General features: G+C 39.4%; 2 protein-coding genes across 2 annotated transcripts; both read right to left on the bottom strand.

Moving 5' to 3' along the window:
* Positions 1-5293: 5293 nt before the first annotated feature.
* On the bottom strand, positions 5294-9787 carry LOC131430233 (uncharacterized). Its single transcript, XM_058595014.1, has 4 exons — positions 9561-9787; positions 9181-9491; positions 6419-9106; positions 5294-6356 (listed from the first exon to the last, which is right to left on the bottom strand). The coding sequence occupies exons 2-4, from the start codon at positions 9486-9488 to the stop codon at positions 5471-5473; spliced, it is 3882 nt and encodes a 1293-aa protein (XP_058450997.1). The 5' UTR covers positions 9489-9491; positions 9561-9787; the 3' UTR covers positions 5294-5470.
* A 6585-nt stretch (positions 9788-16372) lies between these two features.
* Positions 16373-18654, bottom strand: LOC131431185 (vacuolar protein sorting-associated protein 45). Its single transcript, XM_058596747.1, has 4 exons — positions 18439-18654; positions 18078-18276; positions 17277-18016; positions 16373-17221 (listed from the first exon to the last, which is right to left on the bottom strand). Exons 1-4 carry the CDS (start codon positions 18529-18531, stop codon positions 16529-16531), a joined length of 1725 nt encoding a protein of 574 aa, XP_058452730.1. The 5' UTR covers positions 18532-18654; the 3' UTR covers positions 16373-16528.
* Between the last annotated feature and the right edge of the window lie 2769 nt (positions 18655-21423).

Here is a 21423-nt window from a genome sequence, read left to right as displayed (position 1 = left end):
AAAATTCCAACATAAACTGTTGAAATTCGCTGGAAATTAACAAAACGGCCTACCTTAGTCAGCATCATCCGTTCCTCTAGCTGGAGTGTAGTGAAAATGGCTTAAGTCGCCTAAATTTTACACTAACACATTTATAAAATAAGCGAATATTCAAAGGCATTTATAATGTCACTATCAATCAGGTTGATCGAGCAGCCAACTCAGGCGAAAATTCTAGCACTGAACCGATCGAGCACCAAAAAATCAGGCAGTCGAGTAAGAATTCATTGCTCATTATACTTTCAAGTTGCTAAAAGTACCACGCGTACTGTTAAGCAGCGAGAAAGTTTACGCGGAACTTTTTCTGTACTTCGAACTGTCATAAATTACCACTTGTTTTCTTAAGCAGCGGGAAAGTTCCACATATACTTTTAAGCAGCAAGAAAGTGGATATTTTAATGCCGTTTTCGCTTGATGCCAAACCTAACCCAGTTTCCACTCTAACTGCTGTCAAACCGTTTGTTTGAAGCCAGGTTCGAACCAAGTTTCAACGTTGTTGAACTGAAAATCGAGTCAGTTTCGAACCTGGTTTTTATATCAGGTTTGCCCAATCAAATGCGAAATCAAAACAGTTTCGTGAAAAGTTTTTGTTTGGTGAAACTACCCTGGGTCAGTTTCAGTTTTTTCAAGCGAAAAAGACATAAGTAATTATGGAACTTCTGGTTGCTTGGGTTATTGAAATGTCATCAATTAGGTATAAGATTTCGGTAAACATGATGAATATGATTTATTCAGCGACTATATTTTATTTTATTCATATTAGTTTTGTTTTCGGGAACTGACAATAAATCCTTGTAAGTGGACATATTGATGTTTGACGATTCACAATTCCATTCACCTGAAAACATAAACACATCTTATGGATCATCTTTAAGTATTTTTTTCCACGTGCCTTACGAAAACGACCTAGAGCCACTTTACCAAAAAATAGGTTATTGAACGGAACCCCCGAATTGGGTGGATTGTGTTTAAAATTAGGTTGTTTTGCGGTTCCGTGTAGAACGGCGTAGACCGCGGGTGCTATCGCTTTCTGCGTTAGTAGCAGAATGAGAGGGTGCACATTGGTTTTTATGTAATAATTCATTTGAAACGCGAAAATTATAGAAAATCCTTCAAAAGGTCAAGTATTTCGTTTTGGCGTCCTATAACATCATTATTACATAGAAATCAATGTGCTGAACTGTATTTAAACCCTTAATATGACTTCATGTTAAATTACAACTTTTTTAAAGAAAACTGTTAGCAGCATTCCTAAACTAGTATTTTGTATATCGTCCATATGCAATTTGACGCACAAAGCGTACGAATAACTTTCTGTGTAGAAATTATAAGTGTTTTATGCAGGAGCGTCTATAGAAAAAATATTCAGATCTGTGCAATCTTATACTATGTCCCAAGGGTGTTATTGGCTTTTTCAGAAGGTTTGGAAACTTTCGATACGGTAAGAAATTTAACATTGGATGCAAACTCGAGTATTGGTAAGATCAGAAAATTTTAATTATTCATGCCAAACTGAAGAACATAAACTAAAATCGAAAATCGTTCTGCAGTGTTTGACCCAAGCAACCAGAAGTTCCACAATTACTTAAAAAATCTACTTTCTTGCTGCTTAAAAGTACACGCGGAACTTTTGAGAACTTGAAAGTACAGATCAAGTTCCGCGTGAACTTTCTAGCTGCTTAAGAAAACACGTGGCAATTTTTGACAGTTCGAAGTATAGAACAAGTTCCGCGTGAACTTTCTCGCTGCTTAAGAGTGCACGTGGTACTTTTAGCAACTTGATAGTACAGAACAAGTTCCGCGTGAACTTTTTCGCTGCATAGAAGCTGAATAATGTATTCTAGAAGCAGCTTAGAAGTTCGTTCCGCTGCGTCGCGCGAACTTTCAAGTGTGGATAATTACTTAAAAAATGGGCTGCTTAGAATGCTGTTGATTAACTTTTAAAGCTACTTAAGCCAAATCAGTCCCTATTATCCGAACTTTTGGTTAGTTGGGGATTCCATTGCTTTTAGGCGGGGCTGGTCGATGGAACGGTAACCTCGGAACACGATTTGCTTTGTATACGAAATGGGTCATCAGAATTCGGAACACCTCCCTGAGTCCTGGACTAAAGTTGTTTGCATGTATACAAACAAAATACATGGAAAAATCTTGTTCTGTAAACCGCTGCCAGACAGTGGGGTTGGGTAGATTAAAACACACACACACACACACACACACACACACACACACAATACGGTGACACTTCAAACTGACGTATCATGACATTGATCTGTCATTAAATTACACAGTTTATAAGACCAGCGCCGTATGCATGGAAGCCGTGTCCCCACATAAGATTCAAATATGATGCTACTCGTACATGTCATATGACAAGCTTTATATTTATGTTCTAAACTGTTGAAAAACGAAAGCACCGTGCTTCATAACTTAGTGCGCCTACAAATAAAGACTGTCCCAGAAAGTATGAACGCAACCAAAAACCGCTGCCATTTCGCAATAGTTCAGAATTTTTATGGCTGCGTCCTGTTGTTTACACTCATTTCTAACCACTTGTGCAGTTGTTTATTCGTTTTCATTAGTTTGTTTCGAAATGCGTGGACTTTCAGCAGAACAACGTCGAAAACTTGTGTACAAATGTAAGTGAAAAAGCCGTGCGAAATGCAATCAGGAAGTTCGGTGACGATAACACCTTTGAAGATAAACCGAAAACGGGTCGAAAAAAAGGTCCTGCTAACCCTCAGATGGATAAACGTATACTGAAGGCGTTCGAGCAAAAGAAGGAGGTTTCAGTTCGGGATGTGGCCAAAAAAGTGGGCACTTCGAAGTCAAATGTTCTTAGTGCTAAAGAACGTTTGAATCTTCGAACCTGTAAGAAGCAGAAACAACCAAAACGTAGTCCGAAACAAGAAGCATCGATCAGGTCGAGAGTTCGAAAGCTGTACAATACGATTCTTGCTGGAAATTTGAACTGCATAATCATGGACGACGAAACCTACGTGAAACTCGATTACAAATCCTTGCCGGGACGGCAATATTATACGGTGCGAGAAGGGCAAGTGTTAAACCAGTCCGAAGTCGAAAAATTTGGTAAGAAAGCTATGGTCTGGCAAGCAATTTGTAGCTGCGGTAAGATTTCGAAACCCTTCATCACCACTGCTTCAATGAACAGCGAAATATACATCAAGGAATGTTTACAAAAACGACTTCTACCCATGACTCGAAGCCACAAGGATCCTGTTGTCTTCTGGCCAGATCTTGCTTCTTGCCACTACTCGAAATCAACGGTAGAACGGTATACTACCAAAACTGTCACTTTCGTCCCAAAAGGCATGAATCCACCAAATTGCCCACAACTTCGACCAATTGAGGAATTTTGGGCATTAACGAAGGCACATCTTAGGAAACATGTCTCGACAGCCGAAACCATTTAACAGTTCAAAAAATTAGAGGGTTGTATTCAAGACACGACCGAGCACAATAACATTAAAAATGGAACGTTTCTAGGGTTTTGTTCATATGGGAATGGATATTTAGGTATGCAAACCGATCCGTTGACAAATTAAAACATTTTTAAGCTTACAATATTGAAGCTTCGGAATCGTTTAAATGAGGAAAATCCATTAACAAATTATCGAGGAATAAGCGCTGCAAATTAGATCCGAAAAATCTATCGCCGATAATTCTAAACTGGCCTGATAGTTACCAGAGAACCCAAATAAAATACTACTATGCTATACTGAACACACAGCACAAATGCAAAAGCGACTATCCAACGAGCGAAAGAAAGTGATTTTCATCCACTCACTATTCAAACATCTTTATCGGCCTACGAGGCATGCTTGCTCACAGCATGCGGTTAACTAAAGCAGAAATGTATTTATATGCCCAAATAGATTCCCTTTTGTGCGATAGTTCGTACTTCGCAAAGGAGAGGATGACATCATTCACGCGCTGCTACTGTTATTGGCGTGAAAACATAGGTCAATTCAAACCAATTTTTCAATGGTATGCAATTGAAATATTCAAATGACGTTGTCCAATAAGTTTAAGTTAAATGTTTCCGAATCGATTGGTTGTTGAATTATATAAATCCATCAACAAATGACTGGGTTATAAGCGTTCAAAATTATGACAGAAAAATGTTACGCGATTAGTTTTGCATGTTTTAAATTGACACCCAGCCTCGAGAAGCGAAGTGTAAGGCAATTTTAATGGCAAAATCGACCAAAAATTTGCTAAATACATGGGATATTTCAAAAGAATCGGTAACCACGCTGATTCGATTATTCAATAGCTAGATGATATATAAGATACTCAAGCGAACATGGTGTTGCGCAGACAGCAAGAAATTTCACCAACACATAATGCAAAAGCGACAATCCAGCAAGTGAACGCATATACAATCCAGTCATCAGCTCACTGGACGAGCTACTTGTTTCATTCACAGTCAAACATCAACTAGGCAAAAAAATATTGTGCAGCATATATTTATAGATTTCTCTTCATACTACGCAGAAAAAAAAAGTTAAAAGTTTCCGAATCGATTGGTTGTTAAATTATATCAATCCATCAACAAATGGCTGAGTTATTAACGTTCAAAATTATGACAAAAAAAGGTTACGCGGCTATTTTTGAAACTTTTTATTGACACCCGGCCCCGTATAGCGAAGAGTAAGGCATTTTTAATGCCAAAAGATTGGAAAAAAGTGTCAAAACTTGTCGCCAAGAAGTCTGTACGGAATTTAAAGAGAAACGTTCGCAAGAAGGTGCGCCAGCTAGTCTACAATGGCTAAGTAGCAAATGTTAAGAATAATATTCTGTTGTTGTCGTTTAATATTATCAGTATATCGAAAAAAAATTGAATATCTAACACTTGTGAATTATTTACAGCGAAATCGAAGTGCGTCCATACTTTCTGGGACAGTTTTTATGCTCGCTTTCATATCTCTCAGCTAAAAATGTTTTATCAGTCGAAAAACATTTTTAGGAGTGCAACCTTTCTATCACTATCTGTAGCATAGCGGACGTCCTACCCGTTCCTGTGGTCTATCTTCGTTGTTCTAAACAAGTGTGTAATAACTTATCCCTAACAGAAAAGATTGTACTTCCAAACAAAGAGGGGTTGTGTGCCGCTTGAGCCAATTCGTTAATTTTTATTGCATCTATACGAAGGGAGTGATTTTCTGCACTATTCAGTTTGAAAAACACCAAATTACGAATGAAGTAATTTATTACGACGACCAATGTTCGTCTGTACAAGCTAGATTTTTTTACGTTAGAAAAATAATTCTACATAAAAATCATGCGCCAAAAAAAAAAGGTAAGGAAAAACTATACATTGATACAAAAAAAAAAATAATCAAGAACAAAACTAATATACATAACATCTATTTTATCGCTAAATTTTCCCGCTGCATGAGGCTGTCCCTCACTTGTGTCGCCTGGTCGCCAATTTGATAGTTCTCCGTGGTTGGGTTCCTCCACCGGTGCCTATACTGAACATCGGGGCCCCGGCAGCCGGTCCCATCACCCCGGCACCGTTGGACATCGAGAAGGGACCTCCGGCGGCAGCCACCGGGACGCTGTTTGGGCTATTGAATGAGAATGCACCACCCGACGAAGGAGGATTCGAACCGGCAGAAAAGTTAAAAGCCGGAGGAGATGTCGCCGTAGGAATGGATGCTACGCCACCAAAGATACCACCACCAACCGCTGGAGCAACCGGTGTCGGCTGTGGATTGTTGGTGGCACCTCCGAAGGAAAATGGTTTCACCGTTGCTTGATTGGTGTTACTGTTGTTGTTGTTGTTATTGTTGCTATTGACATTGTTGTTGCTAATGGTGTTGGAGGCGAAAGAGAACGCACTGTTGGTACCTCCGAAGGTTGGTTGAGAGGGGGCCGCATTGTTGTTCATGTTTGAGGCACCAGCAAAACTGAACGATGCATTCGGTACTGCTCCTGTCGGAGCAGTCGACTGATGTGCATTGGCATTCGAACCAGCCGCAAACGAGAAGCTGTTCGATTTGATAGGATTGGCGGTTGGTACGGAAGAATTACCGATGGCATTGTTGGCACCACCAAACGAGAACGGTTTGTTGGTGGAGGAAGTGGTAGCAGAAGCAGCAACCGAAGAACCTCCAAATGTGAATGGTCCACCGGTTGATGTTGATTGGTTGTTGTTAGTATTGTTGCTGTTGTTGTTAGAAGCTATTGCAGAACCGAAAATACCACCTCCGGCAGAGTTGGATGATGCTCCGGTCGAGCCGAATGGAGATGCATTCGGGGCAACGTTGGAGACGTTTCCAAAAACAGAACTGAGAGAATGAAAGAGAAATTATAGCAGACTAAAAATTGTGCGGATCGATCGTAAATTTACCTTGAGTTGGGTGTGGAATTAGCACCGAAAGTTGGTGCAGCACCAAATCCACTGCTGGACGTTCCGAAAGCGGGAGCAGCACTGTTGATGGTTGTCGAGGCTGTTCCGAATGGCGATGGTTGAACATTTTGACCACTGGAGGCCGGCGAGGAACCGAACGATGGTACTGCATTGGATTTGATTCCGCCGAATGTTGGGGCGCTGTTGTTGTTATTATTATTGTTACTATTTGAGTTGTTGTTACTATTTCCAAACATGTTTGACGGTGCCGAAGTGACGGCATTCGACGGAGCAACACCGAAGGAGAAAATACTGGGATTGGGTGCGGCTGCCGTCGCCGTGGCAGACGTTGCCGAGAAAGAAAAAGTTGAGTTCAGATTTGATTGACCAAAACTGGGCGCTTCGGTTTTAGCGGGAGCCGTTGCAGCTGATGAACCGAAGATATTGCTGCTAGCGTTTGACGGGGTGACGGTAGTTCCAAAGTTTGTTGCGGTGGTCGTTGCCGCCGAGCTGTTGGTGCCGAAACCTCCTAAAGCGTTGATGGATCCAGAGGAAGCAGATGAGGCCGTTGCTGAGAAACCGAAGGCTGGCGTTGCGGTTGTCGGAGTGCCGAAAGATGCCACGGTTGTTGTTGCGGGTTTCGCGGCGAAAGCTCCGAACGATGGAGTTTCGTTGGTGGCCGTTGATGACGGGACTGCTGTTGTTGGGGCTACAGCCGCTGTTGGAGGCTTGCTTGTTGCAACATTGAAGCCAACTGCTGGCGGGGTTGCCGGCTTGGGAGCGGATGTTCCAAAGGAAAATCCTACGTTATTCGTGGCCGACGTTGCAGGAGTCGGATTACCGAAAGTCGGTAACGATGTGACACTTGTGGTCACCGTTACTGTAGTAGACTGAGCGGCGGTAGCTGCAGGTTTGAAGGCGCTGAATCCACTTCCAAAAGTAGTTGTTGGTTGGGTGGTAGCCGATGTGGATGTGGAAAGCGCTGCTGGAGTTGAAAATCCGGAACTTTCATTCTGCGACTTCGCCAAAGGAGCTGGAGAAAAGCTTATAAGGTCGTTGGTCGTAGCCGGAGCAGGTGTAGCAGCTTGCGAGGATGTTGAAATCGTCACCATAGAGTTAGGTTTAATCGGAGCTGACGACGAAGTTGTTATCGCAGTAGGAAAACTGTATGCCGGAGGTGGATCCGTCTTGGCAACGGGCGCTGCTGACGTACCGAACGTAAATCCACCGGCAGCATTTCCCGATAACTTTTCCTCTGTAGCAATCGGCTTGGTGGGCGTCCCAAATGCAAATGATGTATCCGATTGTTTTGCGGCATTCGGTGCCAGATTGGTAGCAGCAGTCGTTGCTCCAAAAGCGAATCCGATACTGGACTTAGGTTTCTCTATTAAACTAGCTTTTTCCACCGGTTTCGATGGATCAATCTTCCCCAGACCCGGATCTTTTATCGGACTATTCATCAAAGCTGAGATACCGCTCAACTTTGGAACGGAAATACTTTCATTTGTTTTCTCCTGAGCCTTTGGCGCCGGTGCATCCACGGCATCTTTCGCGAAAAATGAAGTCTGCAGTGCCACGCTCTTCGGTGGTTCGCCGTCCTTGTCGTAATCATCACTCAAACAGCTCAGTATCATGGACAGCTTCGAACGTTCGACTTGTTTCAGTGCAATTCTGTCACTGCTCAAGATGGGCGATTTATCTTTCGGTTTGATAAAACTAATCCGCCCTCCCAGTTCATCGTCGTCGTCTTGATCTTCGCTGTCAGTGGACGCAGGTCGGACTATCGTTTCGTCGTACTTTTTGTTAAACAGCGTTAGTTTCGGTTGCTTCGGTTGAGGACGAACGGGCACAGGCGTCTGAATTTCGGGAACGATTCTTGCTATTTGTGGTAACGGAGCCGAATCAATTCTGTTCAATTTTACCGGCTCCAGACTTTCTACAATATTAACTGGTGCAGTCGCATTAAAAGCGGCTGGCGTCGAAAATGACTGATCTACATTTAACCTACCCGGTCGAGGCATCACGGGTTCCATTCGCTTCGGTGTATTCATCACCAAGCTAGAGCTCAGCGAACTCGATATATCGTTATTCTTACTACACAATCGTTTCTTCTGTAGCTGCTGATCCGTCGTACCCCGGGACGGAGGTGATGTAGATGAAGTCATTTCACGGGTTCGTTTTGTCCCCGCACCACCGGAATCAACTTCCGACAGTTCTTTGCACTGTTTCTTAATTCTATCAGCATCCAGTTCTTCATTGTTTATCCGCTTGCGAGAGATTTCCTTCAAAGCATCGAGAACACTTCGCGTTGGAGCTGGTTCCAGTTCTGCCGTCGGTGCAATCACCCGATTTTCGGCATCAATTTCATTCCCGTGCTGCTGAGTCCGAGCCATCTTCAGATGAGGTTCGGCTGGAATCAGCAACGAACCTGCTCGTAAAATGTTCGATCTTGTGTTGGCCTGAAACACCGACTTTTCCGGCGGAGCGATCCGAACTGACGTTATCGACGTATTATTCCTACGTGGTGAATACTTAATTTCCGTTTTCTTAAGATGAACTACCGGAAACTGACCCGGTTTCGAGTACAGATTGGTCATCGACTGACTTCTGTTCAACGGTGACTGCACTTTGTCGTGATACTTCACTAATCGATTAACCAAACCGCGACTTTGAGCATCCGTGTAAGTCCTGTAACGAGAAAACAGAATAAAACTCTGATAAATCACCACCAATAGCCACCAGCCAACCCGTTGAAAACTTACTGCGAATCAATCAACCGACCCACCCCGAAACCGGAAGTCGTCAAATTCCCACTGCTTCGGAAATTGGTCCTACTGTTCTGCAACGGAGAGGTAGGCTTCCGTTTCACGACGCCCACCTGCCGCACCGGGCTGCCGTATAGATTCCCTCGGATACCACTGCTGTCCAGTTGTGTGGATTCTGCCATAGGACTACTGAGCGTACGGCTTAAGTTTCCACTACTCAATTCTCCTCGAGCTCCGCCACTGCCAGCAATTCCGCCGCTAGCAAACGCGAACGAGTTAAATCTGCTACTGTTGTTGTGATTCATGGTCTAGATTGGTAGAAATCGAAAAGATTTACGATCTGGAAGCAAAACGTAAACAAGGAAGCAAATACTAACCTCAAAATACGTTGTGCAATTGATGGATGCTTATCTTTCAGAGTTTGCTTCACTTTCGTTAGTCGGTAGTCGCTTGAATCAAAAAGATTCTTCAATAATGTACACAGTTCTTATGAGACAACTAATTGAGCAATTTAACAAAACCGAACACAACTCTACTCGACAGTCTAGCTATAGCAATTTCACATCTTCAACGCAACGAACAATGACGGTTTGCCATTTTTCTGTCTAATGCGACCAGAGATGCCAAATATCTTCACACAGGATTTCAAGTCTGTGAATCCGAAAAAAATGTCTTTCTCTATAAAATATGACACACAATACCGGCTTGGTAAGCAAAAAAGACAGCGCAGCTAATTCAAAAGTCCGTAAATTTTAACAAAAATCTGCGAAAAGCTCGATTTTCAAAAGTCTGCAACAAAAATGGCTTTAGCACTTCATAAGAAATCAGCAGATTTGCACACAAATCTGCAGACCTGGCATCTCTGAATGCGACTGATGTAGAGTTTTTGAAGTTTTCTTTTGCAGTTGTTCTATACACTCTTATTTTTTACAAGTCAGTCTAAAACAATATATTTTAACTCGAGCCCCCATTAAGGAACAAGACTCTTTGCAAGCGTATGAGTAATGTCAACAATGTGTGCGTAAAAATAAATTCCGGCGCTTCTTTTCCTGATTTTACTCAGTAATTTTCCATATGGTTGAAAAATAAACCAATCGGTTTATATTGCTTAAAATTGCAATTAAAAAAAAGCGAAAATCTTATTCTAAAACTTTTCCGTTTTCCTTAAAACTGCTCGAGAAAAATTATTTCAGTTTCAGCTTACTTTCACTAGCGGCCCTTACACGATCATTAAAAGTGTCATTACTAAAAAGTAATGGCACTTTTAATGATCGTGTAAGGTCTACGAGTTCAGTAATGATGGAATTGTGGATTTTCCATCATTACCAACATTATTTCTTCTTCTTATTTTTTGTGGAAGTGATGAATATCTTTAGAACTATACGCGAAAAAATGACAAAGTGTAGATTTAAATTGTTAATATTTCATTAACCTTAACGTTTCAATGGCAAATCAAATTTATTTTCAGCTAAACGAAAATAAAAATATTGCTATTGCTGGAGTAGTTACAAATACTCATCATTAATAATGAACGTGTAATGCTAAAAAGTAATGATGTATAGTAATGCAGTAATGACGAGCGTTTGAGCAGAAGTGTCATTACTTAGTAATGACACTTTTAATGATCGTGTAAGGGCCGCTACTGACACATTTGATTAGCAACGAATGGATTTCTTCTTGCAGAAATTATTGCGATATAAAGATTTACGTACCTTCTATAAGTAAACCCGCAAAATAGAAACCTTTCTTTCAACACGCGAAAGGCAATGGATATGGAATGTTGTCGTAAAACTATTTATTTTTCCGGAAAACTGCTTTTGTAACAGAAAATATTCAGTTTTGTTTATTTTGGGTAGCGCAATCTAATACAAATGCGTTGAAGCAGAGTTGCTAACTTTTTTATAAAAGAATTAAAATCTACATTCATAAAATGTAAGCAATTTTCCATCAAACGTTGGTGAAAAATTGATCAAAACTGATAGGGTAAGGGCTCCCTATTTCATCTCATTTGTAAGGACGTCGCCTTCAAACCCCGATTTAGCCACTAAAATCACTGTAACTATTTCATATTACTGCTTCATTCGCCTTGCTCCACGTTGAAAATTGATTCACATTTCTTGAAAATTCAACTAATATTTATAAAACAGCTAAAAACACTAATGATGTTTTCACTACTCTGCTCCTAATTTCATCTCAATGGATTTTTATCCATCCTATCGTTGATCTTTTATTCATCCTATAAATTAGCAATGGCGACAGCAATCAAAACAAAATATTCCACTATTACACTCTCACCCGCATTCGCATGGCTGCCAGATGGCTGACTAAACGCTGCCAGCTGGAAAAATATGGCTTGCAGACATTCTGGTGACCGACTGCCTTACCGCTGCCAGATATACAACTCAAACGATACAACCGTACCCACCAGGATTTTTCCACATTATTATTATTGGTAAAAAATTTACTCGTTGAATTATCTAATTAATGGGGCAATGACTTACGGAGATCTAAAAAACTATATTTTAACGTCATTTTATTAGTGAAAACAGATAGAACAGATATGGACTTTCTATGCAAAGTAATACATATTTTCTATGAAAATACCTGGCATCTCTGTGCACAGCCGATGAAACACACGCACACTTCACAGCGTTATGTTGGCGTATAGAGGAATGAAATCAGTGCTACTAGATTTGCCACAATGGTTATTTCATTAGTATTTAACACGTTCTTTCTGGTAATATTCGAAGCAGAAACAGTTTTATCGAAATATTAATATCAATAATATAATTAAACTAATGTCACGGATACCAAAAACATACTTTTTGATGATAATTAGAAGAAGATAAACAATTTTTGTTTTGTAACATTATGAGATAACTTGGCAACTTTGCGAAACCAAATGAGATGAAAACAAAGCGCAATCAAGTGAACGAAGTGAAAAACTTTCATCTCATATTTTTGAAGACTTTTATTGCTTGTCGGGTAAATTTTGAAGTATTTAATCGTTAACTAAACAAGTGGCAAGTGAACATAACTAATTATGAAGTCATCCAGCATTCAATGGTAGTGTAATTGTGCTAAATAGTGATCATGTTTTGAGACGAATCGATTAGTAGATATTCAGAAACATGACGAACTGTAAATCTTGAGACGAAAATGTGTCCTAAATTGAAAAGTGAGTTTATTTTATATGAAAAAAACGATCACCGAAGAATTTAAAACCATTTCTTTCAATAGGAAAGTGTGACAATAGCTTTTCAAATCATTTTAAAACATTTCACAGTTTGCTTCCGGTAGGTTGTAAAATATTATTCATGTTTAAAGTTATGAGGTGAAGGGATGAGATGGATATAGGAGCTCAGATGAAATAGGGAGCCGTTGCCCTATTTCATCCAAAATGTGAGGCTTAACATTCATTTGAGAATAAATTATTGTTAAAAAAAAGATTGTTTGAAACTCAATCGTGTAAGCCACTTTGATAAACTCGCTGCACTGCATATATGAATACATAAGATCTAATGTCTAATGTACTTAATATACAAATTACCAAACAAGTTACCTTGGTTTACTCTTGATCCTTAACAGTTCCGAATTGTGGGGTTATTTGGTTTAAACAGCTTGCGAATTATCCACACTTAAAAGTTCGCGCGCCGCAACTGAACGAACTTCTAAGCTACTTCTAGAACTTTCAAGTATATAAAAGTAGCGAGGAAGTTCACGTGGAACTTGTTCTGTATTTGGAACTACCAAAAACAGCCCGAGGTATACCACCCTTCGTACCAGTCCGCGACGTCTTGGCAACTCGAAATCTTCCTTATATGACTCTCATCTATAACTTCTTGAAAACTATCAATGCTCAAATTTAGTGCTCTCCCTATCTCTTTCTCGTCTACAGCTCTACCGCACTCTTCTTTACGTTGCTATGGAAGTATGGCCTGTGTAAACGATGCTTCGGAGCATGCACCTGCCTTGAACTGACTGAGTTGCTGGAAGCTACCCAAAAACGTCACATCAACGTCAGAACACACCAACGAAGCATCCCAATCCAGAATAATCTCTTCATTGCTACAAGCTGAAAAACATGAAGATTCATCGAACGCAAAATGTGTCTAAAAGATGTATGCCACGAACCAATGATGTATTCAAATTTCAATTCAATACTGTGTAGGTCCCACCCTCCCTATGTCCCCTTACTAACTGGGGAGTATGCCGCCCCGTAATACGGCATCCCTTTCTCTCCCCCTAACAACAAGACAATCGGCCACGTTAAGCTAAAGCAAATGAGCCTAATAAAAATTTTATTTGAAAAAAAAAAAAAAAAAACTACCAAAAATTGCCACGTGTTTTTTTTTAGCAGCGAGAAAATTCATGCTCTCAAATGTTCCGCGTGTACTTTTAAGCAGCAAGAAAGTGGTAATTTTAACTAATTGTGGAACTTCTGATTGCTTGGGAACTGTTCGAAATGTCGGCAAATGGATTTTCTGTTTTCGGTTCATTTGTTGTTAACTGATAAGTTCAGCTTAATATATTGTCAAACTTCAGAAAAAACGTGCTTTATTGAGGTACTTTCGGAAAAGAGCATGTGGATTACTGAACAATTAATGAAATGTCGTGTTGTCGATATAAGGTCGAGAATCGGGTTTAAGTGTGTAAGCAGCTCAATTGTAATAATAAGATTGTTGAATATTTAGAAAAACTTTTCAGAAATTTTATAATCTTCACACACAAAAATCATAAAATCGGAAAAGTCGCCTTTTATTACCTCTAGCAGTAAGTTTTAGTTGTGTTCGCCATAAGTAATTCGTGATGAGGATTCGGTGATTATTATACTGTTTTATCAGCACTTGTTCCATGTTGAAAAATAATTGAATGTATCGTTAACATCAGAAATTTTTTCTGCTAAATGCAGTAGGAAATGATTATTGAATAGCAATAAGTTTTGAAATTTCTTAAAGTGATAAATTTGCGCGGATTTTAAGAAACATCATTTCACATTTGTGAACCATTTATTCTAATACTTTGTTGATTCCACTATCCAACATTTTCAATTGTTCTTTGCGTTGTGGGATTTATTCTGAAATATGAATGAAATCCTATGTGGACAAGGATTTTGTATCAAACTACCGTGAAATTGCTACTTTGTGCGCTGTATTGAAGCTGTTTGATATTTTACTTCTGGGTTTTATAACACATACTTGCTATGATCTTGCGTTCAACTTCCACGAACCTACGCTTCCTTCATCATACCTTCTTTACAAGCACGACAACAAATAGATTCTATATAGATCGATTTCGCTGCTGCGTTCGACGAAATCAATCATAACATAACGATCTCTAAGTTAAGTAGACTGGTATTTAATATAATAGGAAACTGTTAAACCTCACCATTTGCTGTTATCTCTAGAGTTTTTCAAGGAAGTCATTTTGGACCGTTTACAATGTTATTGTATCTCAACGATTTAAGATTTTCGATCATGTGTATGAGACTATCGTTCGCCGATGACTTCAAAATATTTCATTTAGTTGCTGCTAACTCACAGTTCCTACAAAAACAAAAGGTCCCAAGAATTGGATTGTCGCCCCTCTAAAATCGTTGCGCCTGGGGCGAGTGCCCCCTAATTTTACTAATTTGAATTTCTGCTAAATATACAGTCATTATTACTGAATTTTCTTGTTCAATATACTGAAAATTGGTATGGCTTTTACTGAGCTTGGCAAATTTTTACATAGAATTTGCCGATATTCAGTAGTTCTTTGACAGATAACCGTAAATTGGATAAATTTTACGTATCATTCAGTAAAAATAATATTTTACCGATCGTAACCATAAATACAAAAATACAAAAATAATTACCGAACACCAAAAGAGTAATTTGGTGTGTAGCACTAATTTAATGCAGTAATTCGTTTTCAAATAATTTAACAATCCAATGAATCTCAAAATCCAACCATAAAAACGAAGAATTTCTCAGATATGAAAACAGTACCCAACCTCACTTCTTCGAATTTGATATTTCATCTTACGATTTCTCCATAAATATCAATCAAACATCCCGCAGAGAGTTACTGAATTATTCATGATCGATTTTTTTACCAAGTTTTCTCAAGTTTTTGTATGTTAGTATTCGATTCATAAGAATAAACACCCGATTCATAAGAATAAAAACCCGTTATTTTTTTCGAATCTTCAAACAAAATCTGTAAATTATCACCATTGTTTGATAAAAGTCTCATTACTTTCGTGCCATGCTATCCAGCTAAATCTGTCGTATCTAGCACCTTTTTCTTATTTTTTTTATCCATTTCCTAAGCCTTTTAACTGCATCTCCTTTACTTTCTCTTGAGTCTTTCTGGATAACCGTTTCTGCATGACCCAATAAGTCTCGCGTTTTTTTATAACGGCCAATAAGCCATCCATCAACATTCACTTTGCAGATTAATTTCGAATGAGAGTAAGCCATAATAGTAAACGGCAGAAAAAAGTTTTCTCTTTCGTCTGGTGTTGAATTTATTACTCTATTTCTCATAGCTCGCTTGCAATTTCTTTCAAAAGTGGAAGTTGACAGGTGGCTTATTGGCCGTTATAAAAAAACGCGTGAAGTGTTGATTGGAAAAGGTTTTAGTATAGTTCGGTGGATTCATGTTCTTGATGATAAAATGTCTCAGACTCATACCATTTTGGCACGCCTTTAAATTCATGGCAGGAAGCTGAATCTACCTAAAAAAATTAGGTTTTTCGTTATGCCACACCAAAAACGTTAACAGGCGTTTCTGGAGGTGTTCATTCTTGTAATGTAAAATTTCGGTGGCGCCAGTTGTGACCCAAATTTTACTACGTTTTCCACAGGTTCGGATAGCCTTTCAAATGAGACGTTTATATATTAATATAGACAGCATACTGTCAATTATCTATTCATTAGATCCTTTCCTGCGAATTTATTAATTTTACTATTTTAATAGTATCATTTGGATGAATGTCGTTTGTTGATACACAAGATGAGAAGGTTTTATGCCTGTTGTAAAAGAGGAATGACAGAATCTCAGCTCCCTAAATGAATAAATAGATATCTTCAATTTTTGTAAACGATCATCAATTTTTTGATTTATCTTTTCCGGTGTAAGATTTCTATCCTGGAATCTTTTTGAGTAAATAGTAAAATATCGTATTCAACAAACTAAAAAAATATTGGATACAGCATTTTATTATAGTTGTAATACGTTTCGCGATAACATAATAAATAAGTAATACAGTAATAGCTAATGCTGGAATATTTTGTCATATTTCCGATTCCGCAAACGTCCTTCTTACGAAGCAAGCTGTTGTCATTTAGGAGCATTCTTCTTATGCATCCCCTGGCGGAGCATGATGGAATTGATGTAAGGATCTCGAGTGTTTGAAAGGAACGCCAGCCGTGGCGGCCAAAATTTCGTCGATAAAGCTACCCGAATTATGCACTGTAGTACCACCCAAAACAACTTTGTACCCTTCCTGATTGTACCGATGGACGGCTAAGGCTTCTTCGTAAGTCGTTCCTCCGATCACAAACACTATCACCTCCTGGGGAGGTCTGCGGTAGGGCACCTCATTGCCCATTATGGGATAGGCCGAATCCAGAGGACGGCCCTTGATCACTTCTTCTAAAGTTTCCTTGAGCACACAGTTGTGCTGTGTGTACACATTTTCGACTCCCTTAAGCCCCTTGATCAGGTTGCGCGTCAGTTTTACGGCATCCGTTATTTTAACCAAGTTAAACAGTTCCTGGCGAGCACTGGGACTGATGTATTCCAACATTTTCGGAACGACATACGCACGTCCTCCGCGATCCTGTAGGATTTTCAGCAGTCCCGATGTGTCACAATTTGCATGCCGCTCATATCGCATCGAGTACAGCATGATCAAGCGGAGGGCATTATGCAGACTTGTTTTCTCGTCGGAAACACATTTCTTCACTCGCTGTAACTGCGTTGCATGATCTGCGCGACAGGCAATCTCTTGTTCCAGCTCGGAAATTTCAAACAACTGTTGTTTGCTGACCTAGAATGTGGTATGAATTTAGGTTTGCATTCTAAGAAATTTCAAACACCAGTACCTGTAATGATAGTTCACTGATAAGCACCAGATGTTTGTTTACCGTTCCAGACATCTTTTTAAACTGTGGGTAGGTTTCGACGAAATTTTTCATATCGTTGATACTCTCGATTTTCTTCTGATCGTTGGCTTTCTTCTGGAATTCGTCCATCAACCCTTTGATAGTAGTTGCAATTTCACCAAAATTGGAGTACAAATTATTGGCGAAGAACTCGTCCTGCTCCGAGGAAAGCACTATCTCCTTCAAATCTTTAGGAACTCCTTGAACCCCGGAAAGATCAACTCGCTGTTTGTTGATAGTCAGCAGCTCATGGACCATGGCCTGATAAGTCCACTGATTGAGCAACGGAGTAATGGGATCATCGCGTCGATCTAAAATCAAAAGCAGCGGCGGTGCAGCACCGTCCTCCGGTGGCCGGAAGCTAAACAGAGCAGTTTCCTTATTGATGGTTTCGTGAACTTTTTTGGCAAGAGTCTGCGCCACGCTGGAACTAGATTTGAAGCGAATAGCTGGGCGAAACTTGAACGACAGCAAAACACTGATCAGTCCTTGAGCGCATCGTACCAGGGCGTCCGGATTCCATGATAGTGCCTGTAGACAGGTTGGAATGTTGAGGGAAAAAAGGTTCGGATTCACCGGTAGGTAGTCAGCATACACTTCCTTGACTTCACGGACCGATTCACTCTCATCGCTCTCTGCCAGAGACTTAATGTCTGTTCGGGGAATGATGTTACTGAAATCTTAACAGAAATGAAGCATGTTGAGTTAGTAAGACAGACAATCCAAATTTCAATGACATACTGATGTAATAGGATCCGTATTTTGGGCCTTTCAGTTCGCTTTGCAATCGCAGAATATTGTCCCGGGTTGGCCGAATGAAAACGATGCATTTCAAATACTTGAGCCGTTCGTTTGATCTACCGGAATCAATCCGTTCGAACAAGTATACCTCCTTCTGAAGCATTTCCGACTGGGCAAATGCCATCGACACAATGCTGGTCTGTAATATGTTGTTTTAAAATAGTGTTAAATTAAAAAGAACATTTTGAAAACCCGGAGTGTTTCAGAACCGAAACATGACTGAAAATATTCTGAGCATATTGCAGTTATTGATTTTTTTACTCGGGTTTTCACCACCACGGCAAATTGTGTGAATACTTACGGTTTCTCGATCCATCATAAGCATTTTCATTCCAGGACCTGCGTCGGAAATCATTTGCTCCAAGTATAATTGGACCGCACGAGTTACATTCATCGCGGAAACACTTTAGCTTTGCTTGCTGATAAAAATCAAATCTCAAAAATGTTGTTTTTGCTGGAATAAACGAAAATCGAAAATTTTCGCTGTGTTATCGCAAAAGTGCTGTATTTGTTTTGATTTTCTTTGCTGATAGGACTGAAATTGAGCAATGTCAAAAGTCTCCACATAAGCAGAGCTGCCATTTTTGGGGAATAATTATTTGAATGAAACTAATGATTTAAGTTACGCTTACTCAAATTACTCAATTCTTATGGAATTAACAAAATAAAGAATGAATTGTTTTTCAGGACCGTTTTTAGATTCTGTTTTTAAAATCATCAATCATTGATGATTTTGCAGTAATGTTGTGTTTTCAATTATGCTAAGTGCGAAAATTTCGGTGAGAAATCCAGCATAAGGGTATTATTACTCCATTTATTTAAATTTTTACTCCAAATGAAAAAAAAGTTAAAATGAAACGATTTCAATCTCTTTTTTTGTTTTTTTTTATTTGGTGTTTGGTTCTCTTGGAATGATATCTAAACTAATAAAAAGTTTGGGTAAAGGGGACTGATTTGGCTTAAGCAGCTTTCAAAGTCCATCAATAGCATTCCAAGAAGCCCATTTTTAAAGTAAATATCCACACTTGAAAGTTCGCGCGACGCAACCGAAAGAACTTCTAAGCTGCTTGTAGAATAGATAGTTCAGCTTATATGCAGTGAGACAGTTCAAACGGAATTTGTTCTGTACTTTAAAATTACCAAAAGTACCACACGTACTTTTTAGCAGCGAGAAAGTTAACGCAGAGCTTGTTCTGTACTTCGAACTGTCAAAAATCTAAGTAACAATCTGCTTCTGGTAGGAAAGGGCATACAATCAATACAACCTTCATAGGGGTCTGTCGCTGACGATGTTTAGCTACTGGCACCATTTTTTTGCATAAATATCTGTTTATTAATCTTATTTTGGAGTATTACCTCGCCGTTTTACAGTACAAGTGTACTGACCCGTTGGCCTTTCATCTTTGTTGTTCATACGATTCGTTATTAATAATAGATGTTTTAGTTACTCTTGTTTTACATACTAATGTTTAATAATAATATTTATTTTAATTATTAATAAAATATCTAGCTACTTATAAATATCCCTAACCTAATACGTACAAATTTTGAATTATTTGTATTACAGAGATTGAGCACCTTTCTTCAAATTTCGTGCAGTATTGTTCAAATTTTTTTCTAGTATATCCAGGGAGGCCATCTCATGTACTTCACTAGGTAGATTTAGAATCATCTTTAAGATCTTACTTTGAATGCGCTGAAGTCTAAGGGTGTGCGTTCGTGCACAGCCCCGCCAAACAAGGACTGTGTATTCAATTGCGGGATAGATGATTTGTTTATAGACAGCCATCTGATTCTTCAGGCACAGTTTAGATGTTCTACAAATCAGCGGATACAGGGACCTAATGAGTATGTTGCATTTTTGAACGATTTTGTCAACATGTGACCTGAATATCAGATGTCTGTCAAAGGTGAGTCCTAGATAGATAACTTCGTCGGACCATTATATGACCCCATCACCGAATGGGCATTCGTCTGATGGAACAAGTTTTGGAGATCTTGAATGTGGAAACAAGATGACCTGAGTTTTTGCTGCATTGATAATAATTTTCCAGCTTGTAAAATATTCAGTTAGAGCGTCCAGACCTGTCTGTAGTTTATTCTTCAGAGCATTAATGGCACGATCTTTGTATAGAATGGCAGTATCATCAGCAAACTGTGACAGAACACCACCACCCGTAAAAGGTGGGATGTCTGATGTAAAAATTTTGTATAGGATGGGACCTATGATACTTCCTTGGGGTACACCAGCAGGAATAATAAATCTTTCTGAATTTTAATAAGATGCATCGGAAAATTATACCGATGCAGATTAAACACCAGGCCATCGTGCCACACACTGTCGAATGCCTGTTCAATATCCAATATTGCCATGGCAGTCGTTTTGGACACTGATTTGTTTTGCTGGATGACGTTGTTAACCCTTGTGAGTTGGTGGATGGTGGATCTTTCTTTCCGATACCCAAACTGTTCTTCCAGTAATATATCCTGTTCATCTGCGAAAGTAAGTATTCGCCTTTGTATTGATTTATCACTCCTGAGCTGTTTCAGTGAATCGAATCTTTAAAGTGAGCTGACAGCTCACAGCTCTTTTTAAAAGAACCACAGCTCACCAGTTCACCGCACTGGTAAGGTGGAAACAAGTTATACGAGCTGAACGGATCTTCGGCTCTTGAAAAGCGAGTTCTAAATGAGAAGAAATGTGTGCTTTCATTCGTTCTACCAAATGTGCATCTATCCTTCTTTAACAGATTGAATGAGCCATTGTCAATAAGAAATCTTACCTCTCATTCAATAGGCTAAGGTACATTCAGGGATGCCAACAAATGTGACTTATAAATGATTCGGACACAAATTAGTTCGCATAGCATTGTTCTTTAAGCATTAATGATTTTGATCATGCATATGAAAGAAAAACGGAGTAAGAGAAACGGTGCAAGAAATACGGTGCAAGAAAAACGGCGCTTAAAACTAACCTTCAGTTAATTCTAAATGAGCTGATGAGCTGATGCATTGAATCGATTCACTTTAGTGAGCTGATCGGTTCGGAGCTGCTCACCGGTATGAGCTGTTTCGCACATCTCTAGAGCATAAGTATAAAGCGAGGAGACTAGTGTTTGATGGACAGAGAAGATGTTTGGATGTATGGTATCGGTCGGGTGACGGACAGGATGTAGACTATGTTCGATGTACATTCTACAATGTCTGACTGGTCACTCTAAAATGTCTATAACAAGATTCAGAGGTTCGAAATGGTAGCGTGTATGCACGGAATGCATAAGAACGC

Source organism: Malaya genurostris, chromosome 2 (assembly GCF_030247185.1).
Source record: "Malaya genurostris strain Urasoe2022 chromosome 2, Malgen_1.1, whole genome shotgun sequence".
Lineage (NCBI taxonomy): Eukaryota > Metazoa > Arthropoda > Insecta > Diptera > Culicidae > Malaya > Malaya genurostris.
Note: the sequence above shows the minus strand (reverse complement) of the source record. Positions and strands in the feature narration are given on the sequence as shown.

What these genes read in the sequence shown, in the direction of transcription:
- LOC131431185 (XM_058596747.1), bottom strand. Translation starts at nt 18,531, where the DNA reads ATGAATGTAACTCGTGCGGTCCAATTATACTTGGAGCAAATGATTTCC. An exon ending in ATACGGATCCTATTACATCA is followed by an intron (nt 18,017 to 18,077) that starts GTATGTCATTGA and finishes ATTTCTGTTAAG; the next exon opens with ATTTCAGTAACATCATTCCC. An exon ending in TCAGTGAACTATCATTACAG is followed by an intron (nt 17,222 to 17,276) that starts GTACTGGTGTTT and finishes ACCACATTCTAG; the next exon opens with GTCAGCAAACAACAGTTGTT.
- LOC131430233 (XM_058595014.1), bottom strand. Translation starts at nt 9,488, where the DNA reads ATGAATCACAACAACAGTAGCAGATTTAACTCGTTCGCGTTTGCTAGC. An exon ending in GGTCGGTTGATTGATTCGCA is followed by an intron (nt 9,107 to 9,180) that starts GTAAGTTTTCAA and finishes TTCTCGTTACAG; the next exon opens with GACTTACACGGATGCTCAAA. An exon ending in AATTCCACACCCAACTCAAG is followed by an intron (nt 6,357 to 6,418) that starts GTAAATTTACGA and finishes TCATTCTCTCAG; the next exon opens with TTCTGTTTTTGGAAACGTCT.